Source organism: Corvus kubaryi, unplaced genomic scaffold (genome assembly GCF_017639235.1).
Source record: "Corvus kubaryi isolate FWS band 111438036 unplaced genomic scaffold, C.kubaryi_AGA036_p1.0 split3-37296, whole genome shotgun sequence".
Classification (NCBI taxonomy): domain Eukaryota; kingdom Metazoa; phylum Chordata; class Aves; order Passeriformes; family Corvidae; genus Corvus; species Corvus kubaryi.
The window spans coordinates 2,823,342-2,846,549 of record NW_024582086.1 but is presented as its reverse complement, the minus strand read 5'-3'; the positions used below and the strand labels follow the sequence as shown (position 1 = coordinate 2,846,549).

The 23,208-nt window shown below is 42.0% G+C and overlaps 1 protein-coding gene across 9 annotated transcripts in view; it reads left to right on the top strand.

The window, feature by feature from the left end:
* The window catches only part of PALM2AKAP2 (PALM2 and AKAP2 fusion), a 266,024-nt gene that overhangs the window by 231,380 nt on the left and 11,436 nt on the right, over nt 1-23,208 (top strand). For all 9 annotated transcript variants that reach the window (XM_042015308.1, XM_042015310.1, XM_042015314.1 and 6 more), the window contains 2 exons: nt 13,888-16,285; nt 22,999-23,177. In XM_042015308.1, coding sequence (XP_041871242.1) covers nt 13,888-16,285; nt 22,999-23,177 — 2,577 coding nt within the window. The remainder of the gene's footprint in view (nt 1-13,887; nt 16,286-22,998; nt 23,178-23,208) is intronic.

Sequence of the window (23,208 nt, the reverse complement as noted above, 5' to 3'; positions counted from 1 at the left end):
TTTACCAGAGAAAAGCATTTCGCTCTTGTAGACCTACTTCATTTCAGTATGGCATGATGTAGGGGACCCAGGGGATTACTGGTTATAGTCATGAAGAAGAGTTGGTTAAAAATTGAGATATGTCAAGAATCTTTGCACTTCAGGAAGTTAAAAGGAATAATTTTTAATTATTCTTGGATCATTTTGAGTTAGATTTCTTCATTTTTATTTGTTTCTTGATCGTTCAGCTGTTTCAAGTTTCTGTTTGAACTTTTTGTTTCAACCAAGAACACTACAATTTCTATTTATTTTTAAAAATAAACTTCAGGTTCTTTTGGATGGGACTGATGCTTTAAAGGAAAGAAAAACCACAAACAACAAAAAGTAGGAAAAACCCCAACTTACTTTAAGTTGATGGCAATGGTGAGTCTGAATTCCTGAGGGGAGAAAGGTTGTTGGTTTTATCTGAGACCAGGAGTAGCAGAAAAGGGTTTAGCAGGGTGTATCTGCTGCCTTTGCTGCTGAGCTACACTGCAATACTGAACACACTTCATTACCACTAGCCCATTCCTTCTTGCAGCATACCAGTGTATTTTCCAAAACTAGTTGGTATGAGAAACAGGTCTCTTAAAAAAAAAATAAAATTATCTAGTGCAGCTCTTGTAGGGTTCGGTGAAAACTGAGCATTTGCATGTCCAACTCCCCTGAGTCTGTATCAAACAAGGGTCTTGAGCTCCATCTCCTGCACACCTGGGTAGTGCTCCAGTTACAGCTCTGTCCTCCAGTGACCTCCTGGGCGTGTGGGGCTTTAGATGGCTGGTATGAAGGAGAGCACCAAAGATAAATATCCTGTGACCACAGGTGAGGCAAGGTTACCTAAACTTCATATTGAATCAATAATCAGCTATAGAAATTGCATTTTAAATCTGTTTGCATTTTAAATAGGGTATTTTATTTCTCCGTGGGACACTTCCCTCTTCATAGTGTAAAATTCTGGGATGATCCAAAATAGCTAATACTGTAAAATCTGTAACTGCTTATTAAAATATCTACCCCTCTACTGTGCAGACATTATGGGAAGTGTTATGTGAAGGCACACAGTATTTCCTGTCACTTTAGGCTCACCAAAGTCACTCTTAGCTTAGGACAGGGATGTTGAGTGCCTTTTTTTCTTCTGGTGAGAACCCTATTTACATTCTCTTTTCACAGATTCATTCAACACGTGACAAAGAGTTTCTTACCTACCCATTTTAAAAATGTAGAGGCTTGACTTGCCTCATTTAATGTGGCTCAGGCAGGTTGTGGAGTGTCTGGTGAAGTTAACTACCACTGCCTTCAAAGGTTCTCCTGTCAAAAATGTCACCTTCATTTTCATCGTTGCTGGTAAAGAATGGCTGATGCCCTAGCAGCCTAGCAGTAGTAAGAAAACAAGTCAATATCTTATGTAATTCCTCAGGTGAATAAATTTGTTTGAGCTGTCATCTGTGGCATCACGTCTGACATTAAATTCAAGCCATTTTAACCCAAAGTCCAGAGGCCCTTTGCAGGGGATGTCTGGTCAGCATAGCTCATGTTTTTAGCTTAAACTATGAAGCCTCCAGGAAACTTAATCCAGGGGTACTCAAATGTCACTAGCCCACAGGCAGCAGTAATGAACAGGTACTGTGCTGTAGAAAATGTGCCGCTTTTTTTCTCCATCACCCTACTAAATTTGGGTGGGGGTTTTTTGTTTGTTTGTTTTCATGGGTGGATTGTTGTTGGGTTGTTTTTGCACTCCTTGTGTCCAGTTGTTTTCCTTCTGACTGATACTTTCCATACAAGCTGTGCACCCCTACCCTGACCTGAGTCTTCTGAAACAGCTTACCAAAGGCGGCCTAGGCACTTCAGGTAACATTGCAGCCTCTCCTGTGGAAAGAATGTAGTCAAGTCTTTTTTTGTTTCCTGATAGGTAAAAATTACTGCTAATTACAGCTTGGAGCTTGTGTCTTTCACAGCAGCCCTTCATGTAATTGCTGATTCTTAGTACTAAGCCAGCCACATGCTGTGTTGTTAGGTTGTGGCTCTCCCCACCAGCCCCTTTCCACCCTCTCCCCTCAAAAAAAACATAGCCAAACAATCCAAACAGAACCCAATTAAAAGCTCCAACAAAACAAAACAAACAGAAAAAAAACCCAACAAAAACAACAACAAAAGCAACAAAAAAATTTAAAAACCAAACAAACAAACAAAAAACCCAAACACACCTAGCCACAAAAAACCTACAACAGTAAACTCCTGCTTATGCTAGCTGAAAACAGAGCTTTAGGTCTGTTGCCAACACAGTGTTTTTGAAAGTGTCTCTAAGGAGGTGGCTCCCTTACAGGTTAAGTGAAGCCGTGCTCTTTCTAAGTGGTGTGAACTGGCATTTTCCTTGTAAAAGAGACTCTTTGTGTGAATGGACTGAGGGTATGGGCTTCTTTTTTTTTTTAACAGCTCTCCCTTAGCCTGTGACATCACAGTACTGTAAGGAGCTGAGGAAGGAATTTGACTTAACAAGCCAAAAAAAGCGAAGGCCTTTTTGGAAAACAGCATTTTCAGGGTTTGCTTCAGAGTTTACAGAAATGGAGAGAAAGCTAAGATTTCTGACCTGACGCATGTTATCTATCACATTTAGTCTTTATCATTCTGTATTGGGAGGAGTATTTAAAACACCATTTTTCCAGATGATATTTGTGGACTTCTTTGCTCTGTAGCTGGTTTGTTCATTGTGAGCAGTAGTGAAATTTACAGCTTTCTACTAGGTGTAATACAGGAGGATATTGATCCTAAGGAGAAAAGATAATTTTTTATATCCTGTGCACATATTAACTAGGAGAAGCACCCAGCACATTCAGTGTCTATATTCTTCAGACAGCACTTGCAAAGTCTTCTGGCTGAGTTTTTAGTTGCTCTGACGGGGTATGTTTCCCACTAGTTATCCTTCTTGTGTGTTATCCTTCTTGACACTGTAAAGCAAATTTCAGTTCATAGAGAGGCTTTCAAGGTGTCTGTTCAGCGTCATCTTTTAGTTGTTTAACACTGAAGGAAATTAGGCATAGTACTGTGAGCAGTCACATTTAGCAACAACAGCATTCCTGCGTTTTATGGCATTTGACGCACGCTGTGACACTTAGTTGATACCTCTGTGCATGCACCAGGATAGCACATTCTTTAACTCCTGAGAAATGGGGAAGGGTATTTTAGGGGAAAGTATCTGGAAGCCAAGGTGACTTGCTCTTTCCTTCTAGCCTGTGCTTTGGCTTTTAGGTACACAGACTCCATAGCTGAAGTCTCATACAGTCAGATCAAATACTGAAAACCAAGCTATTGCTTGTGTGATGTGCTAGTAAACAATACTCTCTTGAGAAGGCCTGGTCTTTCCCCCTCTCTAAAGCAATTTGATCTGGAATGTGTCAAACTTCTCTTTCTACAGAAATGCGAGGTGCTGCTTGCCGTTAAATGCTGAGCCTTTTTATGACTGTTTAAAATAGCTCCAAGCAAGCATTTCCTATCAAATAGCAAATTGTCTGAGAAATACAGCAACTCTTAATATTACAGCTTAGTGGGCTTTAGTGATCTTGCCAACAATAAATGAATTAACCACTGTTTATTTCCATTTTCTGTAATTAGGTAAAAAAGAACTCACAACTGAGGAACTGGGCAATCTGAAGGAGTTTTAAAGAAGAGGAGTCTATGAGCTGGAATAGCCAGTTTAGTTAATACCATTTTCCTCCACCATTATCTTAATTCTCCACGTGCCGAAAGAGCAAGTGATGAATGCCTTAATCAAATCATATCCTAATGTAGTCCAGATGTGCTGTAGGTCATTTTAATCAGTGCCTTTTCAGCAGGAAGAGAAGGAATAATGAGTTTTTGCCTGGAAGAGGGGAGGGGAGCAGGGGCAGAGGGACAGGAAGTGGTAGTTGCTGAAAGGAGATGTCCCAGGGATTTCTCAACTACCTTTTTCCCTCATAAGGAATTTTCAATAAAATCCTAAGCAAGTCTCACTTTTAATGAAATATTCTCCTGCAGGAGATAGTGAGATGACTGAAATGCATAGTTTTTGTTATGAGCAAAGCATAGATGAAGTTGCTAACTGTTCACAACCCCAAACTCACATGGTACATCATATTTATAGCCTAGGAACAGCAATGGCATGTGGAGAATTTAGCAACATCCTCCTTCTTGCAGACTGTACACATTTGGCCTCTCACTAGCAAAACTATTTTGTAGACTTTGTAGTCTGACCTTCTGTTAAATATTACTTATTTGCTGGATATTTCTTGAAATGGTATGTCAAAAGTCCACTGAAATGGTGTGTCAAAGTCCAACATCCTGTCTACATTGGATTCATCATTCAATGATAGCAAGTTTCGTTTTGTGGGTATATGTCTTTGAAGGGGGATATTTCTACGTAGACAGTCCAGAAAATTAAATTACGTGCATGCCCTTACAGGAAGAACCCTGTGAATTCACTCCCACTAGAGTTACAAGGTTTTGGCTCTTCAGCTAAAATCTCCAAATACTGTTGTCTCCATGGTATGTTTCTGGAAAAAGGGACTGGGAGTGAAACCATTTCGCATGACTCAGGCAGGAGAGGTGATGTGCCAGGCTCTTGTTGGAAGTGGCTTCTCTTCCCACGTGGGTGCGTAACACAGCTAATGGCACAGACTTCAGTTATATGCTTGGACCACCATCATATTTCCCCCCTCTTCACTTACATAAAGTGATTTTTGAGCTAGCACTAGGCTAGGTATTCTCAAGTACTTTCAGTTTTCTTTTTATAATGTTCCAGTCATGAGCTTTTGCCTGAGTCTGGAGGTAGCAGCCTAAAATACATTTTGGGTAGAGCTGATTCTAAATAGGGGCCTTTTTAAGCCACTACATGCTCTCTCTTAATAGAGTTTTAGAGGTCTCTAGCTTTCAAATAACTCCATTTCCTTGAAAAACTGGGAAAACAGCAATTTGTAGAGCTGGCTGGTTGAGCCCTCGGACTGTAACCTTCCCAAGGCTCACTGCTTGCAGTGAATAAACATCGTCCTGTTCTTAGTGCTCCTGGCAGAGCAGGCTACCTCTGGGTGAGACACACTGCACTGTGCACGGTTACGTAGGCATACCTTCATTTAAGGAGATTTTGTTGTGATGGGTCTTAATCTAATGGATGAGAGCAGCTGTAACAAGTCTTACTGATAAAGACAAAACATCAACAATAATTCTTAACCTTCTTCAGCTGTCAAAGAAACAGATGTTTGGCCTTACATTTCTGAGCATAATTTGTTCCTTTAGCCCAATAAAGCCTCTCTGGCAGTACTCCTGTCAAACTCCAATAGGTATTGAACAGCCATGCCTTTCAGAAGTGCAGCAAGTATTAATTAGGCTTTAGAAAATCGTTAAAAGCAGCATGATCTCCAACAGTTAACATTTGTGAAACAGAGAATTGAAAGTGAAAAATCTTAGTCTTCATTCGCAAAGGTTTGTAGGTGGTTGCTTCAGCTGAAGCATTCAATTCCTACTCTATTGCCCTTGAAACTAAGTGGTGAAAGAACTCCAGCACAGAGATTGTGTATCTTTTCTCAGAAAATGCAGTTTAGGCTGCCATTTATGAAAGATTTATTGAATTGTACCAGCTGCTGAAAGACTGTGTATCCTCAGAAGACTTTAATACTAATACATCTCAGAAAGCCTATTTGTTTAAGGCAGGTTTATCTCTGTTCCTCACATTTATTAAAGCAGGTTTTCCTAGCAACCATAAGATCTGCTCAGAGAGCAAGTGAACTGCATAGCCTTTTGTCTTCATTTACTGCCTTCCTCCTGCCCCTGCCTAACCCAGATTCCTTCCTCAGGAGGTCCCTTTCTCATGCACCAAAATGATTAACATGCCAGTATTTTTCTGGAGATCGCTCATTTACATAGGAGAGTTATAGATCTATTCTTTAGACAGAACAGGAACCGTGTACCCCCAATGAAAAGACTAAGGAATTTTCCCCTTGTCTGTATTCTTTTTCGTGCAAGCGACCGTAAAGGTCACTCTTTCCTTGTGCTGACATTATCTAGATGGGTTAGAGTGTATTAAGAGCAAGGCTTAGTTTAGCGTCCTTTCCCCTCCCCACTGGGATTAGATCATGCTTTATCAGAGCAATTGCTCCATCCTCGACATGTGCAGGGCAGATTTCGACTGCAGCATTTTGTGAAACTGATTTTTCATGCGTACATTCAGAAGTCATGTTCTGCTCAACTCAGTATCTGTATTAGGCACTCTGTTAAGCTGAACATTTTTCTGTCCTTATTCAGCTGGGACTTCTCCTCTTTCATTTAACATCAAACCAGGGGCTGAGTGTGAGAGAGTGCTACTAACAGCAGAGCCATTCGCTCAGCTCCACCAGCACCAGCTGAGGGGGAGCCTACCCAAGTGGACTCTGTAAATGCAATAGTACAGGACCTCATTTGTAACCTTCAGTTGTGAAGAAGAAATTCTCCTTCTGTTCCTTAAGGACTGTATCATGCATTGAATTCCCTGCCAGGTAGTGGACAGCTTTCTAATTGTGTACTGTTCCTTATGTGTTAGTTGGATGGGATGCTCTCTATTTCTCCCCCAAACCCTTGCACTTCCTTAGGCAGCATTGGAGGCTGCTTCATGAGATCAAATTTACCATTTTAAGTGACTTAGCACCACAGCCTCTTAAATCAAGTATCCCAGCAGTTGGAATTCAATCTTGTTTCAGCAAAAGGAGATTTCAGAGACAAGCCATGGAAAAATAAGCCTTACAAAAAATCTGTAACAAAGTTAAAAAGTACTAACCGTCTGTGGTGGTGAGCTTGATTAACACTCTAACATGGTTTTTATTGACCTTGAGTCCAGTGCTGTCCCTCAGCAGCACTGGTTTGTTTCCCATGCCTTCACATGGGATGTACTGTTCTTTCTGTCCTAGGGAACTGAGTGAAGCAACATGAGAAATAATAATACTTAGTGGTGCATTTTAATTTGAGGTAGAAATAATTTTGCAAGTGAAAGGAGCATCAGAAGTGGGATTTGAACTGATGAGAGTGATGATAAAAACACATTTTTCTGGATGAAATGCGTTCTTATGCACGCATTTACTGCTCTAATTCAGTTGCACTTTCAGGCTGACCTACATTACAAGAAGCTAACAGTGCAGAGAACAGGAGAATGGCCTTTTGAATTCAGATTCTGGTACCTCAAATCATCACCAGTTTACTGATCTCTTGGGTTCTTCAAGCTCCTGGTTCTTCTTATGTGCAACTGATAGAAAACGGGGTGTGAGTGTGGAGTGTGGCAGCACCAAACAGTGCTGCACTTTCTGAATGAGAGTTTAATCACAGCTTCCTGTAATTTCAGATTTGCATCTTGATTATGTAAAACTGAACAGAGGTTTCATAGCAAAGCTAAACAGCCCCACACAGAGTAGTTATCTGTCTACACCACTTGTATGTTGCTTTCCCTACTACCAGCTGTGTAACCATCACACTCTAATAAACTCTGCATTGTTTCTTCTTTATCAGAGGTGGTATTTCTTTTCACTCAGCAGTTAGCAGTGTTTTTGTCCCTAAATATTAATTTTTGTATATATCCCTTTTTCCATACAGGTGCTTTGTGCAGTTACAGTTCTTTGCAGGAATTAAAATGTTTTGTAAAAAGTTAGTGTTTTATTATTGCTTTTTTACAACAGCTGCACTGGCATTAAAGAAGGAAGATTTATTTTCTTGCTGCTGTAGCAGTAGTTGAAATCTGGTTATTAGGGTTGCAAATTCTTCATGGAGGGACCAGATCTGTGTTTTTAGGAAGCAAGAGAAAATAACTGGCATACAAGAACAGGTGATTTCCTACCTGTAGAAAACCTCTTCGATTTATGTATCCTGGAATTAGTAGGAAATAGTAAGGTTTATTACAACTTTGGATCATGACTTACCCAGGAAAAACTTCACCTATTTGTTATTGAGGGCGCAAAAAATGCTGGAGCTACAGAGGCACATACGGAAAAATACAGTGTCAATTGATTATGTCTTCATCATTAAAATATCCTGTCAGACAGTGTATGTTTATCATTAAAGTATTCATAGTTCTTGGGCCATTTGTATCCCTCTTTAATTTTTTACAGCAGCAAAAGAAGATTGGAGTTTGATTTGATAAAAGAGCTTTCTAGTGTATCACAGGGGGAAGCTGAAGCCTGTGGCTCAGATGGAATGAAAAAAATATTGAAAAGCCTTTCACGTGTTTTCTGAAAGAATGCAATCACAACTTCTTTGCTAAAACAGATGAAAAAAGGAAATAGGAAAACCACATAAAAAGTGTTACACAGCAAGCTCTCCAAGTAAGCACTTTTTTTGGCACTGTATCCCCACATCTCTTATTACTGTCTGTATTCCAAAAGAGCCCCTCACTGCTTCTTAGGGGAGGTAGTATGAAGTTGCAATTTTTTTTTTTTTTAGAACCACTCTTGTGATTTCTGAAGTGTTTAGGAGACAAACCAGCATTTCATAAAGAAAATATTGTACTGTCTGGCTCCCTCAGAAAAGTCACAGAGGAGCGTAGAGAGCTGCTTGAGGAGAATGTCATCATGACATTTAGCACTAACACATTTTAGTAACCAGATGTTTTTTCAGTCTTTGTGTTGAAGACACTGTATAATGTACTGCGGGAGGAACAGGCCAGGTTTTGCTTTTTGTGTGCAAGTAGCATTGTGAACGGAATTACTCAAGGTAGTGTCAGCATGTGCCTGACATGTCTAAAATTCAAAATTTGGCAACAGAATTTGAGGATTTTTTTTTTTCTGAAACTTGAATTTTATTTCTTTAAGTGTAAAGTTGTAAATTTTTTGGACAACACTTCCCTTAGCAGTTTAAAAACTTTTAGATATCGGTATAAAATACTTTATGAAAAGGGGAGGCCCTTTCACACAGGAGCAAGAAGACAATAATTTGGGTTTGGATTTTGGGGGGTTTTGTGTTTTGGTTTGGGTTTTTTAATGAAAATGTATGGTTTCTGTAGGTGATGTGGGTAGAAACCCTTTCTTTCCTTGAGTTCCATGTCATCGTCTTCACCCCTCTTCCCCCATCCCATTTCTAGGATGTTTCTGAACTTTTTTTTCCCAGCTACTGCTTTCTCTTAGCTCACCCAAACAGGAAGTTTCCGTAACACAAATGTTTGGCCCATTTCTTCAGACTGCTTTGTGCAAAGGCTCTCACTGGCACATTCTTGTCCCTCCAGTGTCAACCAGGGACAATCACATTTTTGGAGGTGTATGGGGTGGCAGCCACCCCATGAGGCCCTGCTAAGGGAGGGAGGGAATGCAGGAGCTGTTGTGAGACAGGAGCTGCTGCAGTGGTTTGGGCTGTCATTCCCGCCTGGCATGGGGTGGGATGATGGCACCTGTCTCAGCACCTGTTGTGTGGTAGGGAACATGAGCTGTGAGGGATGGGTGCTATCACCATTTGCAACTGTAGCTTTTATGGTTCATTAAGAACTGCAACACTTCATATCCCTCCCATCCTTTTAAAGAAAATGAGTTCTGCAAAGGCTTACTGTCACTAGCAAGCCTGGAGCAATACCTGTGCTGGCTAGGAGTTTTGTCTCTGGACAGGGTAGGTGTCTGGAAGCACAGAGGTTCAGCTGACTTTTGCGTCTTTGTGGTGTTTGGGATTGGCTCAGTCTGTTACAAAGGTGGCGGCTGTGTTCTTCAAAAGGGTGAGGTGAATGAAAGCAGCTGCCCTCTTGAAGGTTTGCCAGGATCAACCTCCTAACAAATCCATCATTTGCTTCCTGCTTATTTGGAAATAAGACATCAGAGAGGCAGGCCAAGACAGTAGGAGAAGAGGGAGAGGATGACTGACATCAGCAAGGAGGTATGGATTAGCCACTCAACCATCTGTAAATGAGGTTTTACTACTAAAACTTCTTGATGTATGGAGGGCCCAATAGTCAGATCCAAGAGAAGAGTGGAAAGGGTTGAACAAAACGCTGGTTCAGTGGGAGGAGAAGCAATTAAAGTACAGGACATCTCCAAAAGAATATGAAAGCCAAAGAAATGGAAGGTTGACAATGCTACCAAGGCCAGGAGACCAACAGCATCTGAAGCTGTATTGAAACGTGGCTGGAGTTGTTGTAGAGGCCCACAATGAGAAAACTTTTGGGTTTTCTTAAACCATGAAACTTCTTAGTAGTTCAGTACTTTCCCTTCCCACCACTGCCACTGATGCTTCAGAAGAATGTTGATCTAGCTCAGAAGGATTGCCTCCCACTTGTTTCCGTAGGCATTTTGTGCTGCATCAAACAAAGGAGGGCGCTGGCAGCACGTTTGCTGGGTCTTACTAGTAGCACACCCACAATTTTTTTCCTTCTGAAAGAGCTGATTGCCCAAACACTTACACTTTTGTAGATGAACAATTCAGCCAAAGAGAAAATATGCTAATAATTTTCTAAGCTGCTAATAACTGTAGTTTACTAAAGTGCAGCAGCATTGTAGAAGTGACACTGATTGCCCTGTTGCATCTTGACTTAGACAGAAATGAATGCACATTCAGAGATTGTGTAAATGTAACAGCAACTTCTGGAAAATCTGTGTCTAGATGAGCAGTTTAAGAGCATCACTGTGAATGCCGTATTGCTGACTACAATTAGGTTTGAATGCAGCCCTTTTCCCATTCACAGGTCTTTGTAATGGTGCAGGCTTTGAAAAGCCACCTCCCTGTAGGCAGCAAATACAAAGCTGCTGGTACAGACTTATCACCGAAGAGCAAAAGCAGCCCCCTGGAAAGCTCGCCTCCTTCTGCCAAACAGCTGAGCAGGGGGTCTGTGTGCATCCCACTGCCCCCCTCCAAACTGCCTCCCACCCGTGGTGGCTCATCCCAACGTGTGCCATTTTCCCACACCCAGTCAGTTATCCTGGGCAGGTGCTGTGGCCTGGATTGTCTCAGAAAGCTTTGTTTTGTCATCTACTTCTGTCCTTAGTTATCTCAGTTCTCTTCTTCAAGTAATTCATCAGTAGATTGATTTCTGCTCCTCACAGTAGTGTCTGGAACATATTCTTTGTTGCCATGACCTCACAAAGTTGTCCCCAGATTCTCACAGAATGTTTTGAGGAAAGAAAGGGGTGGTTCTTTTAAAACATTTTTTTTTTCCTCTGCTAGCAAGCCTCACTGGCTTCTCTGCCATGCTGGGAGTCCTTCTTCATGTTCAATTACTACTCCCTAGCACAGAAAGTCTCCTCCAACAAGAGGCAATGTTTCCTCATAGGTTTTACTACTTAATTGTCTGTTTTGCTACATAATTACATGTGCCACACTAATTGCATAGACACATGCACTTCCAGAATTACATGCTGTAACAAATGCATGCCCTGATTAGACTGTTAAGTGCATGTGCCTTAATTGTGAGCTGTGGGTTGCAGCTATGGTGAGAGGATGGGCTCTTACTTGCTAAGATTTAGGCAAAACACTGCACCTGTGGTTCTGTTACTGAACTTGAATATCCAAATACAGTGTGAACTGGAGTGGTTCACACATTAGAGAAGTGGTGGAAATAGACATGCTTTAGTGACTGCGGTCTCTGGGACAATCACGTGTATTCCCAGCTGCATGGTGTGCAGGTACGAGAAGTACAGGAACAGGGGGCCCTTCAGCTCTGGTTTGGCTCTGCAGGGAGATGTGTTTCAGTGGCAGGAGAACACGTCTTCATTAACTGATTTTCTGTGTCCGTTCAAGATACGCTCTTATGGTTACGGAGGACACGTGGTTAGCTACCAATGTCACTGGTGGCTTTGATCTGTCTGATTAGAAGCAAATATTAGCAGGACCATAATTGCATACCCATGGTTTGTGTTAAAGGGGACAGCTATCAGTCCTGCACTTTGCACAGACTGCTCTAGGTGCCTGCATACCCCTTTTTGCACCAGCAAGTCAAGCAGAGAAGATGTTACCCCAAGTATCAAAAAGGTATTGCAGTCTTAAATCCTGTCACCTGAGTACCTATTGTGTACATGGAGCTCTGCCAGCAAATCAAGAGCAGTTCTTGCCCTTTCAGGTTAAAAGAAACCTTTATCTATGATACTTTAATTCCGTCTGTGTCTACTTGAAAAAGTAAGCACTTTTTATACTCACTCTGTGTGCAGAACATCTGACTTCTTGAATATATCATTAACAGTACTAAAGAAGAAACTGGCCACATTTAGATATGTAAATGATGAAAAATACAATATGCTTTAAGAAAAGAACTGCTAGAAACTTCAGCTGGAGTATTTCTTAGTTCAGCAGAAAGTGAAGAAATGAAGAGAGTAAAACCAGTGAAGTTTGTCAAGTAAAATATATAGACAAAAGCAGGTTGTTTGTTTTTAAACATTTTTTTCCAATGTTTGAGCACAATTAAGAACAAAATATCTAATGGCTGAAGCCAGCATTGTCCTCAATTGTGTACAACTACATAATTGGACAAAAAGCTCTTCAGAGTGTTTTTAGAAAGAGCTCTTCTGGGTGACTGGCTGTAATTTTTTAAGGTGTGTCAAATGCATTTGCCTATGTAAATCAAGCAGCAGTGTGATTGTTCAGGTCACCAGTAAGTGCCATTGTGCTCCTTGTTGATCATCTTCTTCTGCAGTGTGTATTAATAGCATGCTGGATAAGGGACAGCCAGACGGGGGTGACCACCAGACAATGGTGCTGTTGTTGGTAGCCACTGAGTTCACGGGGTCTGATCATTGCCATTTGCTTTCAAACCCCATGCCTCATAGAAACACATAAGGAAAGCAAGAGAGAGACTTCAGATACCACCTTTCTGTTTTAAAAGGCAAGTCAAAGTGAATAAGGTATCACTTTTGGTTTTCATGATTTAGGAAGTTAGCAAGAGTTAGCCAGTGCTTTTTGAAGAACCATGTTTAAAATGTTCTCATTGTTTTTGGTGTTTTGGATTGGTTTTGCCTTTTAGCAGTATAGAATTACTGAGAAGGTAATTGATGTGTTACCAACTTAATCAGAAGTTCCTTCAGACTTTACTCACAGGAAGTTCACTAGGCTGCTTCACCAGTAAAATCTGCCTGTATATGAGCATAAATAGTATTTCTTTCAGTAACCTCCTTGTGACCAGAGGTAACACATCAGGGAGAAACATGAATCCAGTCCATCTGCACTACAGATCAAAGAAGTGGGAGGGAGGAGACCATGACTGCGGTCCCTGTCATGCTCCTTGTGTTGTTCTTCATGCTGTGGGAGTTGCAGGTGTATCCCAAGTGCAGGTGTGTGTGGGTTTCCATGTGGGATGGAAAAAGACCCCCTGTCTTTAGAGCACTATATAATTCTACTCCGTGTTTGATGACCAGGATTGAGCCACTGAGAATTGAACATTCCCTTCCGTTGCCACATCCTTTTTCCTAACTTGGTGTGAATCACCAACTCTTTCTGCACATTAGCATCTGTTTCTGCAAAGCACAGGCGGTAATACTTTTCATCTGTAGAAGCATCATGAGATTTCCTTTAGGTGTGGAAAGCATTTTTAGAGTACCAAGATGATAGTTGTTGTATACTGCATGTGCAAATCTTTGAAGAATCTAAACTGCCAAGTTACTGTTAACTTAGAAATTCAAATCTTAGTCCTAGTGACAGACCAAGACACAGGCATGAAATGATGACAAAGTGAGGATGGTAAGTGAATGGGATATTCTTAAATGAAAGTTTGTTGTTGTTTTGGTACCTTTTCCAGCATATGGTAAGGTAACTTCCTGGTTTTTATGTTAATGGCTTGCCTTGCTTTCCCATGCTCTGGGGGAATGCTTTAATCTCAAGTTTAAGAAGCGCTAGGATTTGCTTTCCAGATGGTGCTTGCTCTGCAAAAAATTAGGTGTTCTTTTTTTAAGACTTCATCATAATTTTGCTCTTTTATTTTAGAAATCTTCCAGAATCCCTGAGGATGACATCAGGTTAAGAAAAAACAGAGACCAAAACTGTGCCAATTTCTTGGAGCCAGCTACTGTGCTTGCTACAAAGGAAGAGAAAATGGAAATTGAAGTTCCAGTTTCTGAACACAAAAGCATCACCACAGTGGCTTCACCACATCCCATAGACAATCCAACCCACTTCTTTTCCCCTGCTTCCAGCCGAAATGGACTTAGGGACAGGCATGAATCCCTGGACAGTGAAGTTGCTAAAGAGATCAGATACCTAGATGAAGTGCTGGAGGCAAATTGCTGCGATTCTGCTGCAGACAGTACATTTAATGGGACATCCTCCCCTGAACCAAGTGCAGTCTCCATTATGGATGGCTCAGGAGCATCTGCTAATGTCAATAAAGAGTCAGTATCCAGTGGAAGGGAAGAAAATGTAGCAGACAAGCAGCCATCCTTGGAAGTTGAGCCATGCGAAGCTAGTATAACAGATGAGAACCTGAAATCTAATGGCCATTCCTTGGGTGGACTGAAAGAAGACATTCGGGAGAGTCTGAAGGTGCCAGGAAGTCCCACTTCTTCAAATAGTTCTAGAAGATCCTCTAAGGATGGAGAAACAACTCTTACAACCCTTAAGAAAGAGGCAAAGTTTGAACTGCGAGCCTTTCACGAAGAGAAAAAGCCCTCAAAGCTCTTTGAAGATGAGGAAGAGAAGGAAAAATACAGAATCCGCAAAATGAGACCATCGGAAGAAATGATGGAACTTGAAAAGGAAAGAAGGGAACTCATTAAAAGCCAGGCTGTCAAGAAAAACCCCAGCATTGCTGCCAAATGGTGGAACCCTCCTCAGGAGAAGCCCCTGGAGGATCAACTGGATGAAGAGCATCTGGAGTCTCACAAGAAGTACAAGGAGCGCAAGGAGAGGCAGCAGCAGCAGCAGCAAGGCGCGACACCAACATCCCCCAAACAGGTCAGCTGCTCCTTTGTACCCCCAGAGCCAGTGAATATCAAGAAAGAAGATATTGTCACAGAGCAGATTGACTTCTTGGCTGCCAGGAAGCAGTTTCAGCTGATGGAGCATTCGGGTCCAACTCAGGGTCAGGCCCCACCAAGGCGATCAGGAACACCCAAAATGTTCTCCATCAAACCCTTCTACAAAAGCCTCAATTCTCCACAGGCGGACAGGCCAATGTCCTCTGTGACTAGACCCGTTTCAGTGTGTGGGCAAACTGGACAGCTTGAGGGTAACAATGTCATGGTTGTCAAAACACAGAAAGTCTCCTGTAGCTCAGAAGATGACAAAAGCACTCAGACTGTCATGGCTGACATGGCAAGAGAGTTACCTTGCAGTGATAGTCCCAGAGCTGGACCAGCCTCAAAGCTGTGGGCAGAGGATGGAGAATTCATGAGTGCAAAGGCAGTCTTCACAATGGTGAAGGATGATGGACAGGGAATTCTAGACCACTTCCCAAAGTCAGGTAGCGCCTCTTCCCCTCCAGAGGAGCTTGACTCCGGTTTGGATGATTTGTCTGTCAGGTCTCAGGATACCACCGTCTTGGAGACCCTTTCCAATGACTTCAGCATGGATAATATAAGTGACAGTGGTGCCTCCAATGAGACCATGAGCGCCCTGCAGGAAAGTTCTCTAGCGGATTTCTCCCTGCCACAGACCCCACAGGCTGACACTCCAGCAGAATGCAGGGCTGAAGGCATCTCCAAGTCTTTCAGTGACCCAGGCTGTGATTCACCCTCCTCTGCCTTGGCAGACTCCATGCTGATGGACGACCAGCTGGAGTACCACGCTGGCCTGCTGGTTCAAAACGCCATCCAACAAGCCATAGCTGAGCAAGTGGATAAAGGAAACTGCAAGGAAGAAGAAATTCCAGAAGAGAAAGAGGTCTCAGCCAAAGAGCAGCCAGCTGGCACTGGGCCTGCTCCAGCCTCCAAGGAGCATCAGAACCCAATGTTTGAGCCACCCCAGGTGTCTTCACCAGTTCAAGAAAAAAGGGACACCATACCAAAGACTTCAAAAGAGGAAGACTCAGGACTCAGGGAAGGGAAGAATTTGCAGCAGTCACCCATGTACTCAGCCAGCCAGCCATTCCTTGTGGAGGAAAACAGGCATGAAGTCAGCTATTTCAGCAAGTACTCAGAGGCAGCTGAGCTTAGGAGCACCGCCTCCATCCTGGCCACACAGGAGCCTGAAGTGACCGTGGGCCCTTTCAAGTTACGGTCAAGGAAACAGCGGACTTTGTCGATGATAGAAGAAGAGATCAGAGCTGCCCAGGAACGAGAAGAGGAGTTGAAGAGGCAGCGGCAGGGTCTGCAAATGGCACCAAGCCCTGTTACAAAGAGCGCACCACCCATGCCCACCAGAACTGTGTCTTACAAAACTGCACCAGGTAAGAGCCCCAAGTGTCAGAGTGGAAGTGAAATGTGACTGAAGAGTCACATATGGTTTAGTTTTATGTCATTTTTAAATGAAAACATTGTTTTGCAGGGGGTGGGAGGGCAGATGAGTTCATCTGCCTGGAAACTGCATAAAACAGCTTAACTTTTTGTCTGTGAGCACACTCGCGGAAGGTTCTGGTTTTTCACAAATGTAGTGCAGAGATCCTGATCATCCTTACTAAACCCTGTTCTGTATTTACAGACTGCCACATTGTAGCGTGACATGTCCATCCTCAGTGCTGCTCAGACCACCCACTGAAACTTAGGATCATCTCAAGGAAGGACAGCAGCAGTTTTTACAGCTGTGTGGCTATTCGAAAGACAAACATACAAGGCATTTCTTAATAGGCTTCCTGTTCTCTTCTCATTAGGGAAGTGCAAAAGTAGTGGAGAAGTGCAGATTTTGGAGTTTTGATTTCTTTTTTTGTGTGCTTTGCTTTCTGTTTTCAGGTCTTGATCTTAATGAACTTTGTCTTGTAAAACGATAATGGTGTAAGTTGCCATGTATTTTAGCTGGTGTCATTTGCTACTGAATTAAACAGGCATCACAAGCAAAATGTTCAATAGATTCAGTGGAAGTCTTCTTGACTGAAGTTTCTGGGTTCTTTTAGTGACATTCACAGCAGTTGCAGCATATCTCTCTCCCTCTTCCCCCTCTCAAGAAATTGAGTATCAAACACTGATGCCTTCTAAATATAATACAGAAAAAATACATTTTAAAAAACCCCAGAAACACATATTAGGCTTATTTCTGTATAGTGATTTTATGAGCATATACCTACATATGCTTTGCTAGTACTTACAGAGTTTATTAACAATGGTTATTGTGAAAAAGTATTCATTTTACCAAGAGTACTTAAATGCTGTCTTTATTCCCACTGGTGTAAATACGAGCCAGTGGTAGTCATTTCCTTTTGAAAGTCATGGTAAGCTTGAATAAGATCTAGATTTAGCCCATTACTCAGTGTGATTGTGGACTTGAAATTTTATGGAGCACATAAATAGCGAATACTTAGTTTTGTTTTCTTCTACAAAGAGGATTATCTTAACGTGTGTTTTTTGGAAAAAAATGTAGCAAATATCAGTTATTTCTTTGAAGTGCTATTGTTATAACTTCTCTAGTACAGCATTTTTCATAAGGATCCCCTCTAATCTTAAGTGTTCTGAGAAATGTCTGACAAGATGTGAGATACAGGGCACCACAGACGTCATTTAGGAGGACTTGTTGCGTAATGGTGTGCTCATGACTGCTTTCAAAAACAGCATCATGTGTAGCTGAAAGTGCTCAAAATGGGGCAGATAATGATTGTATTTTACTCAGAAGTGATGTTGGATGGGCTGCTGACACTAATGCTTATTTTAACAGAGCTTCTGGGAGAACGGCGTACTTCTGCTTTCTCTACACAACAAGGCATTTACTTTGTGTCTGTAAAAATGTTTGTCATAAATTACATTCTAGAGAAAATTATAAACTTCTGTTTATAATGAATCACTCCAGACAGTTTCCTTTAAATGTCCAACTGCCATATGTTCAAGAAAGAAAATTGGGATCTCTTAGCCAATGACTCAAGCTACTGCAATTTACAGCTGGTGACAAGGCAAAGAAATAATTTCTAGGAAAAGATGAATATGTGGCAGTGTTTAAGAATGTCATTGATCAAAAAAACCACAAAGAACATTTGCCAAAGTCACTCTTAGTTCTTCTACTTTTGGTGCTTTCTGAACAGCAGATGTGCTCAGCATAGCTCTCAGCTGCAGGATGGCAGCTCAGCACCCTTAGCATTGGAAGGTGTGTAAACCTCAGCTCATCTCTTCCTTGCTGTCCCTTTAGCCAGCTGTATTGCAGTTAAAGCCTGCAGGCATCCTTAGAAATAGGGTGGAGGAATACCATGTAATCCCTTGCAGGGTTGCAGCAACTTTCCTTTTAATAGTTACAGGATCTTTTCAATATTTGCAAAAAAAGGCAAAATGTAATTCAGCAGAGCCACAAAAATCTGGTTGTTAGGATGTACAGAGGAGAGGAAAAGAAAACCCACTTCTGGTGGGCACAGTAAGGAGTATGCTGTAGAATGTCTGGTACTGTAATACGTTTATCTAGTTTCACAAAGAAAAATAGTAGTAATTCTACTACTGATGATAATAATAATAATGAAGAAGAAACAGAGGTACTTTTGTCAGCAAATTGCCTTTTCCAAAGAAAGAATTGGCACTAGCATCAGGATACCTCAGCAGAAAGGGATTAAATATAGAAAGGGGTCAAATATAAATTTGAAAAATCTGGTTTTAATCCTTAGGTGTGGAAGTGCAAACTCACTCTTTTGAGAAGGCATCATAATTAACTTAATTAGCAATGGCCTAACAATCAGGCTGTTTTTAGGTGATGGTTTGGGCAGAGTAGCTTTACTAGGACTCCTGGTGTTCCCTGGTTATTTATTACTCCTGCCCCTCTTCACTGCTTTGAACTGTGTGAATACTTTTGTGGGTAACAGAAGGAAAAACCACAAAAAAGGAATGAACTGCAGTGAACTGCACTGTGATTTAACTGAAGTATGGTAGATTAACACAATTAATGTAGGTGTATGTGTGAAGTAACTGCTAATTACTTTGGATAGCAAACAGGCTGGCTTTACTCACCCTGACATGCAACTTTCATACAACTGATGGTAACTCTCAATTTGTATGCCACAATCCAAAAGGTCTCTTAGTAATAAACTTCTGTACTACTAACAATTATCCTTTGAAGTTGGTTTTGATGCTTTGAAGCAACCTTTCAACCCATCTCAGATCACCGAATTGAGACACAGTGGAATATGTACACAGGAGAACTTCTCTAGGGTACTCCTGGAAAGGTGAAGAACCTATGTGAATTTTTCCAAAACAAGTTGGGTTTCCTGCATGAGGAAACTCAAGAAAGACCAAAAAAATGCCTGAGCATGGCTGTATGGATAGTCACCATGGATCCCAAAATATTTGTGGAGCCCTATTTAAATTTGAATGCTTCCTGTGTCGCTTTGCTGCAGCTCCTGCTGCACTTGGCATGGTGTGAGCAGCTGCACAGCAAGACAGTGGTTTCCTCCAACAATGTGCAGGTGGTACAGCATCTCTCCTGGGCAGAGAACTTGGGGCTGTCTGATAGTTTATTTTGGAGCAGGATGATGAGAGTGTGACGTGAGAGGATCCAGTGTAAGGTTGGTGATGTAATTCCCATGGTTTCTGTTACTCCTTTTATTAGGAGTAACTTTGACAATGAAGGACTTGTATCTAACTTCCTATACTGTCTGGCTCTGAGTAACCCTGTTCCTCAACAGAGGTGCGAAAATCATTACATGAGAGGTCTTGGTTCAGTGAAGGCTTTTCATCTGGAGCCAAACCCTTTGTCAATATTTGCTGTCTCATGATGAGGGATGGGGAGTACCTAGCAGAAGAGGCCATGCCTGGGAGACACTTTGGGAAGCTGCCACATCTGCCTTTTTGGTGCTTGCCACTAAAGCATTGCCAGGTGAGGCAGAAGGCACATTGTGCTTATCTGCAGGCACTCAAACCCAGTTGCACAGTCATCAAGAAGAAGTGCCCTCCATGCTCATCTTCTGTTGCCCTGAGCTGATGAACTAATTGAGAAAATTTCAGTGGGTGGCCTAAGCCCAGTGGGGAAGTTGCAGCTCAGAGATGCAAGCAGTCAGATACCTCTAAACTGCAGGTAACTGCGAGGGATGTGTGTGCTGCCCTTTTCTTTCTTCTCCCTACTTTCTTACCCTGAGTGGCAGCTGTGGAACTTAAGCCTCTGTCAGAGCAACCACTTCAGCCTGAAAACCATTTTCCACCTCAAATTTTCTCTAACAAATACCTATGTTTAGGAGGCTTTAGGAAGGTTCAGCCGTAGTCTGACGATACTTTTTGTGTGGTGGGAAGAGAAGCAGAAACTTGGGGGCAAGATATTTTGTGGGCATTGCAAAATTTTTAATGCCTTGTATGCGTGCACAGAATAAGGATCAGATGTAATACATATGCATGAACTCCTTTTTAAAATCAGAATTTTGAGAAAGGCTAGAGCAGAAATGTTTATGGAAGATGCTGTTTCCTTACCCCTTTATAGGCACTGGTATGAAGAAGAGAAAGTTAATGATCTTCTCCAAGGATTCCTCTGGAGTGCTCATCTGTTACCCCCAGAATACTTCCAGAAGTGCCTTAACAGTATACTAACCCAGCTCATTTGCCCTTTGCTTTCTTATTCCCTCCCTAATGGAGGATGCCTATGAAGTGAGAGACTCTTTGAGAGGTTCTTTATTTACTGTTTGCTTGTTTGTGATTTTGGCATATTCACATTGCTCACCTGCTGCTCAAGAAGAGCAAAGAAGCCCACGTTTCACCTGGTGTGGTAATGAGGCTCCCCATTACTAGAGGGGACTTTTTTTTTATGTACTTCAGCAATCCCTGACTCCAGCACAGACTGGTTTCCTAAAACAATCTGTCCTGCTGAAATATTATATTTTGAAAAGTTTTCTCTGCTATGCAGGTGCCTTAAAAAATTTCAGCAGCATCTCTAAGTAAAAAGTAGATGTGTACATGTAGATTTGGGATGCTATAGCCTTTATATAAATACACGTATGTATAATATGTGTATATATATTGTATATATATAAAATATGTATATACATGCAATACAAAGCTTGCAGTCAATTATTTTGAAGGTCTTTCCCAGCATGAATGGTTTTTTGGTTCTGCGAATATGAAAATTGATGGGCCTTCCCTGAAGAACAAATGGAGCTGCTTGAAGATACCCCTTCCTAAAATGGAAGTCCCCAAAACCTACAATTTGCATTGTTTTCCAGGGGAAGGGGAGTGGAAGGATCTCTCAGCCATTAGGCTTGTTCATAGGTCTGAGCATCCTGTGATGTGTCAGTGTCCCTGGAGGAGGTACAAGTTGGGCAGACATCTGAGAAGCCTCATTCCTCCTCCATTGCTTACATCCATCCAAGGCAATTACTAGTGTAAGAATGAAGTAATACAACAAGATATCTGACCCTTAGTCAGGCCTTTCCTTTTCACCACACTTTTTTACCCACTGGGCCTAATTGGCAGAATGACAGTAGTTTCAAGTCTCTCCTGCTGAGCAGTCTAAGCTGTCACACATGGGTGCAGCTGGGCAGCTCAGGACCTGCTGTTGGCCTCTGCTTTGGCAGCATAACTCCTGTTTGTCTGCAGAGCAAGTCCTGATGCAACCCAGAGAAAACTCTGGGCCCATAGAAACTCCCCCCTCCAGTCTCTGGTAGGGTTGATTTAAAGAGGATGGATTCACAGCCTCATCACTGCACTGCCCAGCTTAAATTAAGCCTGTAACGAGAAACTTAACCATGCTGGGTTTTTCAACACTGATGAGAAATGAAACAAGCCCAGCAAGGGGATTTCTTGTAAAAACACTTCTGCAGTATTGGCTCAGTGTTGGCTCACTCCTTTCTTCAATAATAAATCCTTTTGATACTTACAGGAGACTTCAAGGCTGCTCTCTAGTGGCTGCAACTGTCATGGTGCTTTTTGAAGGACCAGCTAGGGTTTTAATTTGTTTTAATTTGTTTCAAAAAAGTTTCCTGAAAAACAGCATGATCCTTCTGATTATTTCACTTATTTTTAAGGGCTTTGCAGTGGTTATTTTTCTCTTTTTATGGTATTTTTTTACATTCATTGAAGTGTCTTATTTCAAAGAGTTGATGATGGTCCCATGGAAAAGGAAATCTGGTTTTGGTTCGGCATTGCTTTCTCCTGTCACAGCTGAGAGCCCCCACAGATCATTCCCACAAAATGCCCCTGTTGTTCTCATTCTTCCCACCAGGACAAGGTGGGTGGTTCACCCCAGGTCAGTGCCTGGTGATGAGAAAGGCAGGCTGTCCTTCCCAAAGAAGCATGGGTTGTCCACCCATGAGCTCTGCTGCAGCTCATAGCAGTGGTCTCTTGTTCTGGTGTGCCTTTTACCCACCTTTGGGTTCACTGTGCTCAAAATAGTATCCTTCCATGGGGTGCGATGGGCTCAGCCAGAGAGAAAAATTACTTCCCTCTGGCTTTCCTTCAACCAGGAGGAAACTCAAGGGCCCTGTCTGAACCAAGAGTTTATGGGACAGATCCTTCTCTGCCACAGGTCTCCCTCCAGGAGCACTCTGTGCAACCTGCAGGAAACTGCCACAGGGAAGAGCAGCACTGGGGATCACTGCCTTTCTTGCTTACAAGGCAGATATAAAGCATTGGAAAAAGAGAAGGTCGCTGTGTTTAACAAGACTCTTTCTTTGGATGTTTCTTGCATGGTCCCTGTGTGTTGTATTGGCTGAGCCAGAAAAATATCATGTTGCAGTTTTCCAGAATTTTAAAAAAATTTCCAAATCGCAGAAATCTATCCTGTAGAAGGAAACACGGATATTTCAAGCAGGTACTTTTGTAAACAGTGGTGGTTTTATAAAAAGATTTTGTAGTGTTTTGGTGTAGTGGGTTACAGGTAGAGGGAGAGGTTTTTTTAAAGTCCATGACCATCTTGATCTACCAGATTCTTTCATGGACTTCATTCCAAACTGTTTCTTCTTTCAAAACCTGTTGAAAATGCTTCTCCAGCTGTCATCTTTGGTAAACAATTTGTGAGTCCTCAGCTAAGGAAGGGTCATTCTTTTTCATGTCATTGCAGGGAAGATAGAGAAGATCAAGCCTCCTCCATCCCCCACCACGGAAGGCCCTGCCTCACAGTCGGACCCTCCATCCGAGGAGTCTGCAGGAGCTCAGCGACCCAAGAACCTGATGCAGACCCTCATGGAGGATTATGAAACACACAAAACCAAGAGACGAGAAAGGATGGATGACAGCAGTGTAAGTGCAATTCTCCTTCTCCCTTTTTGCT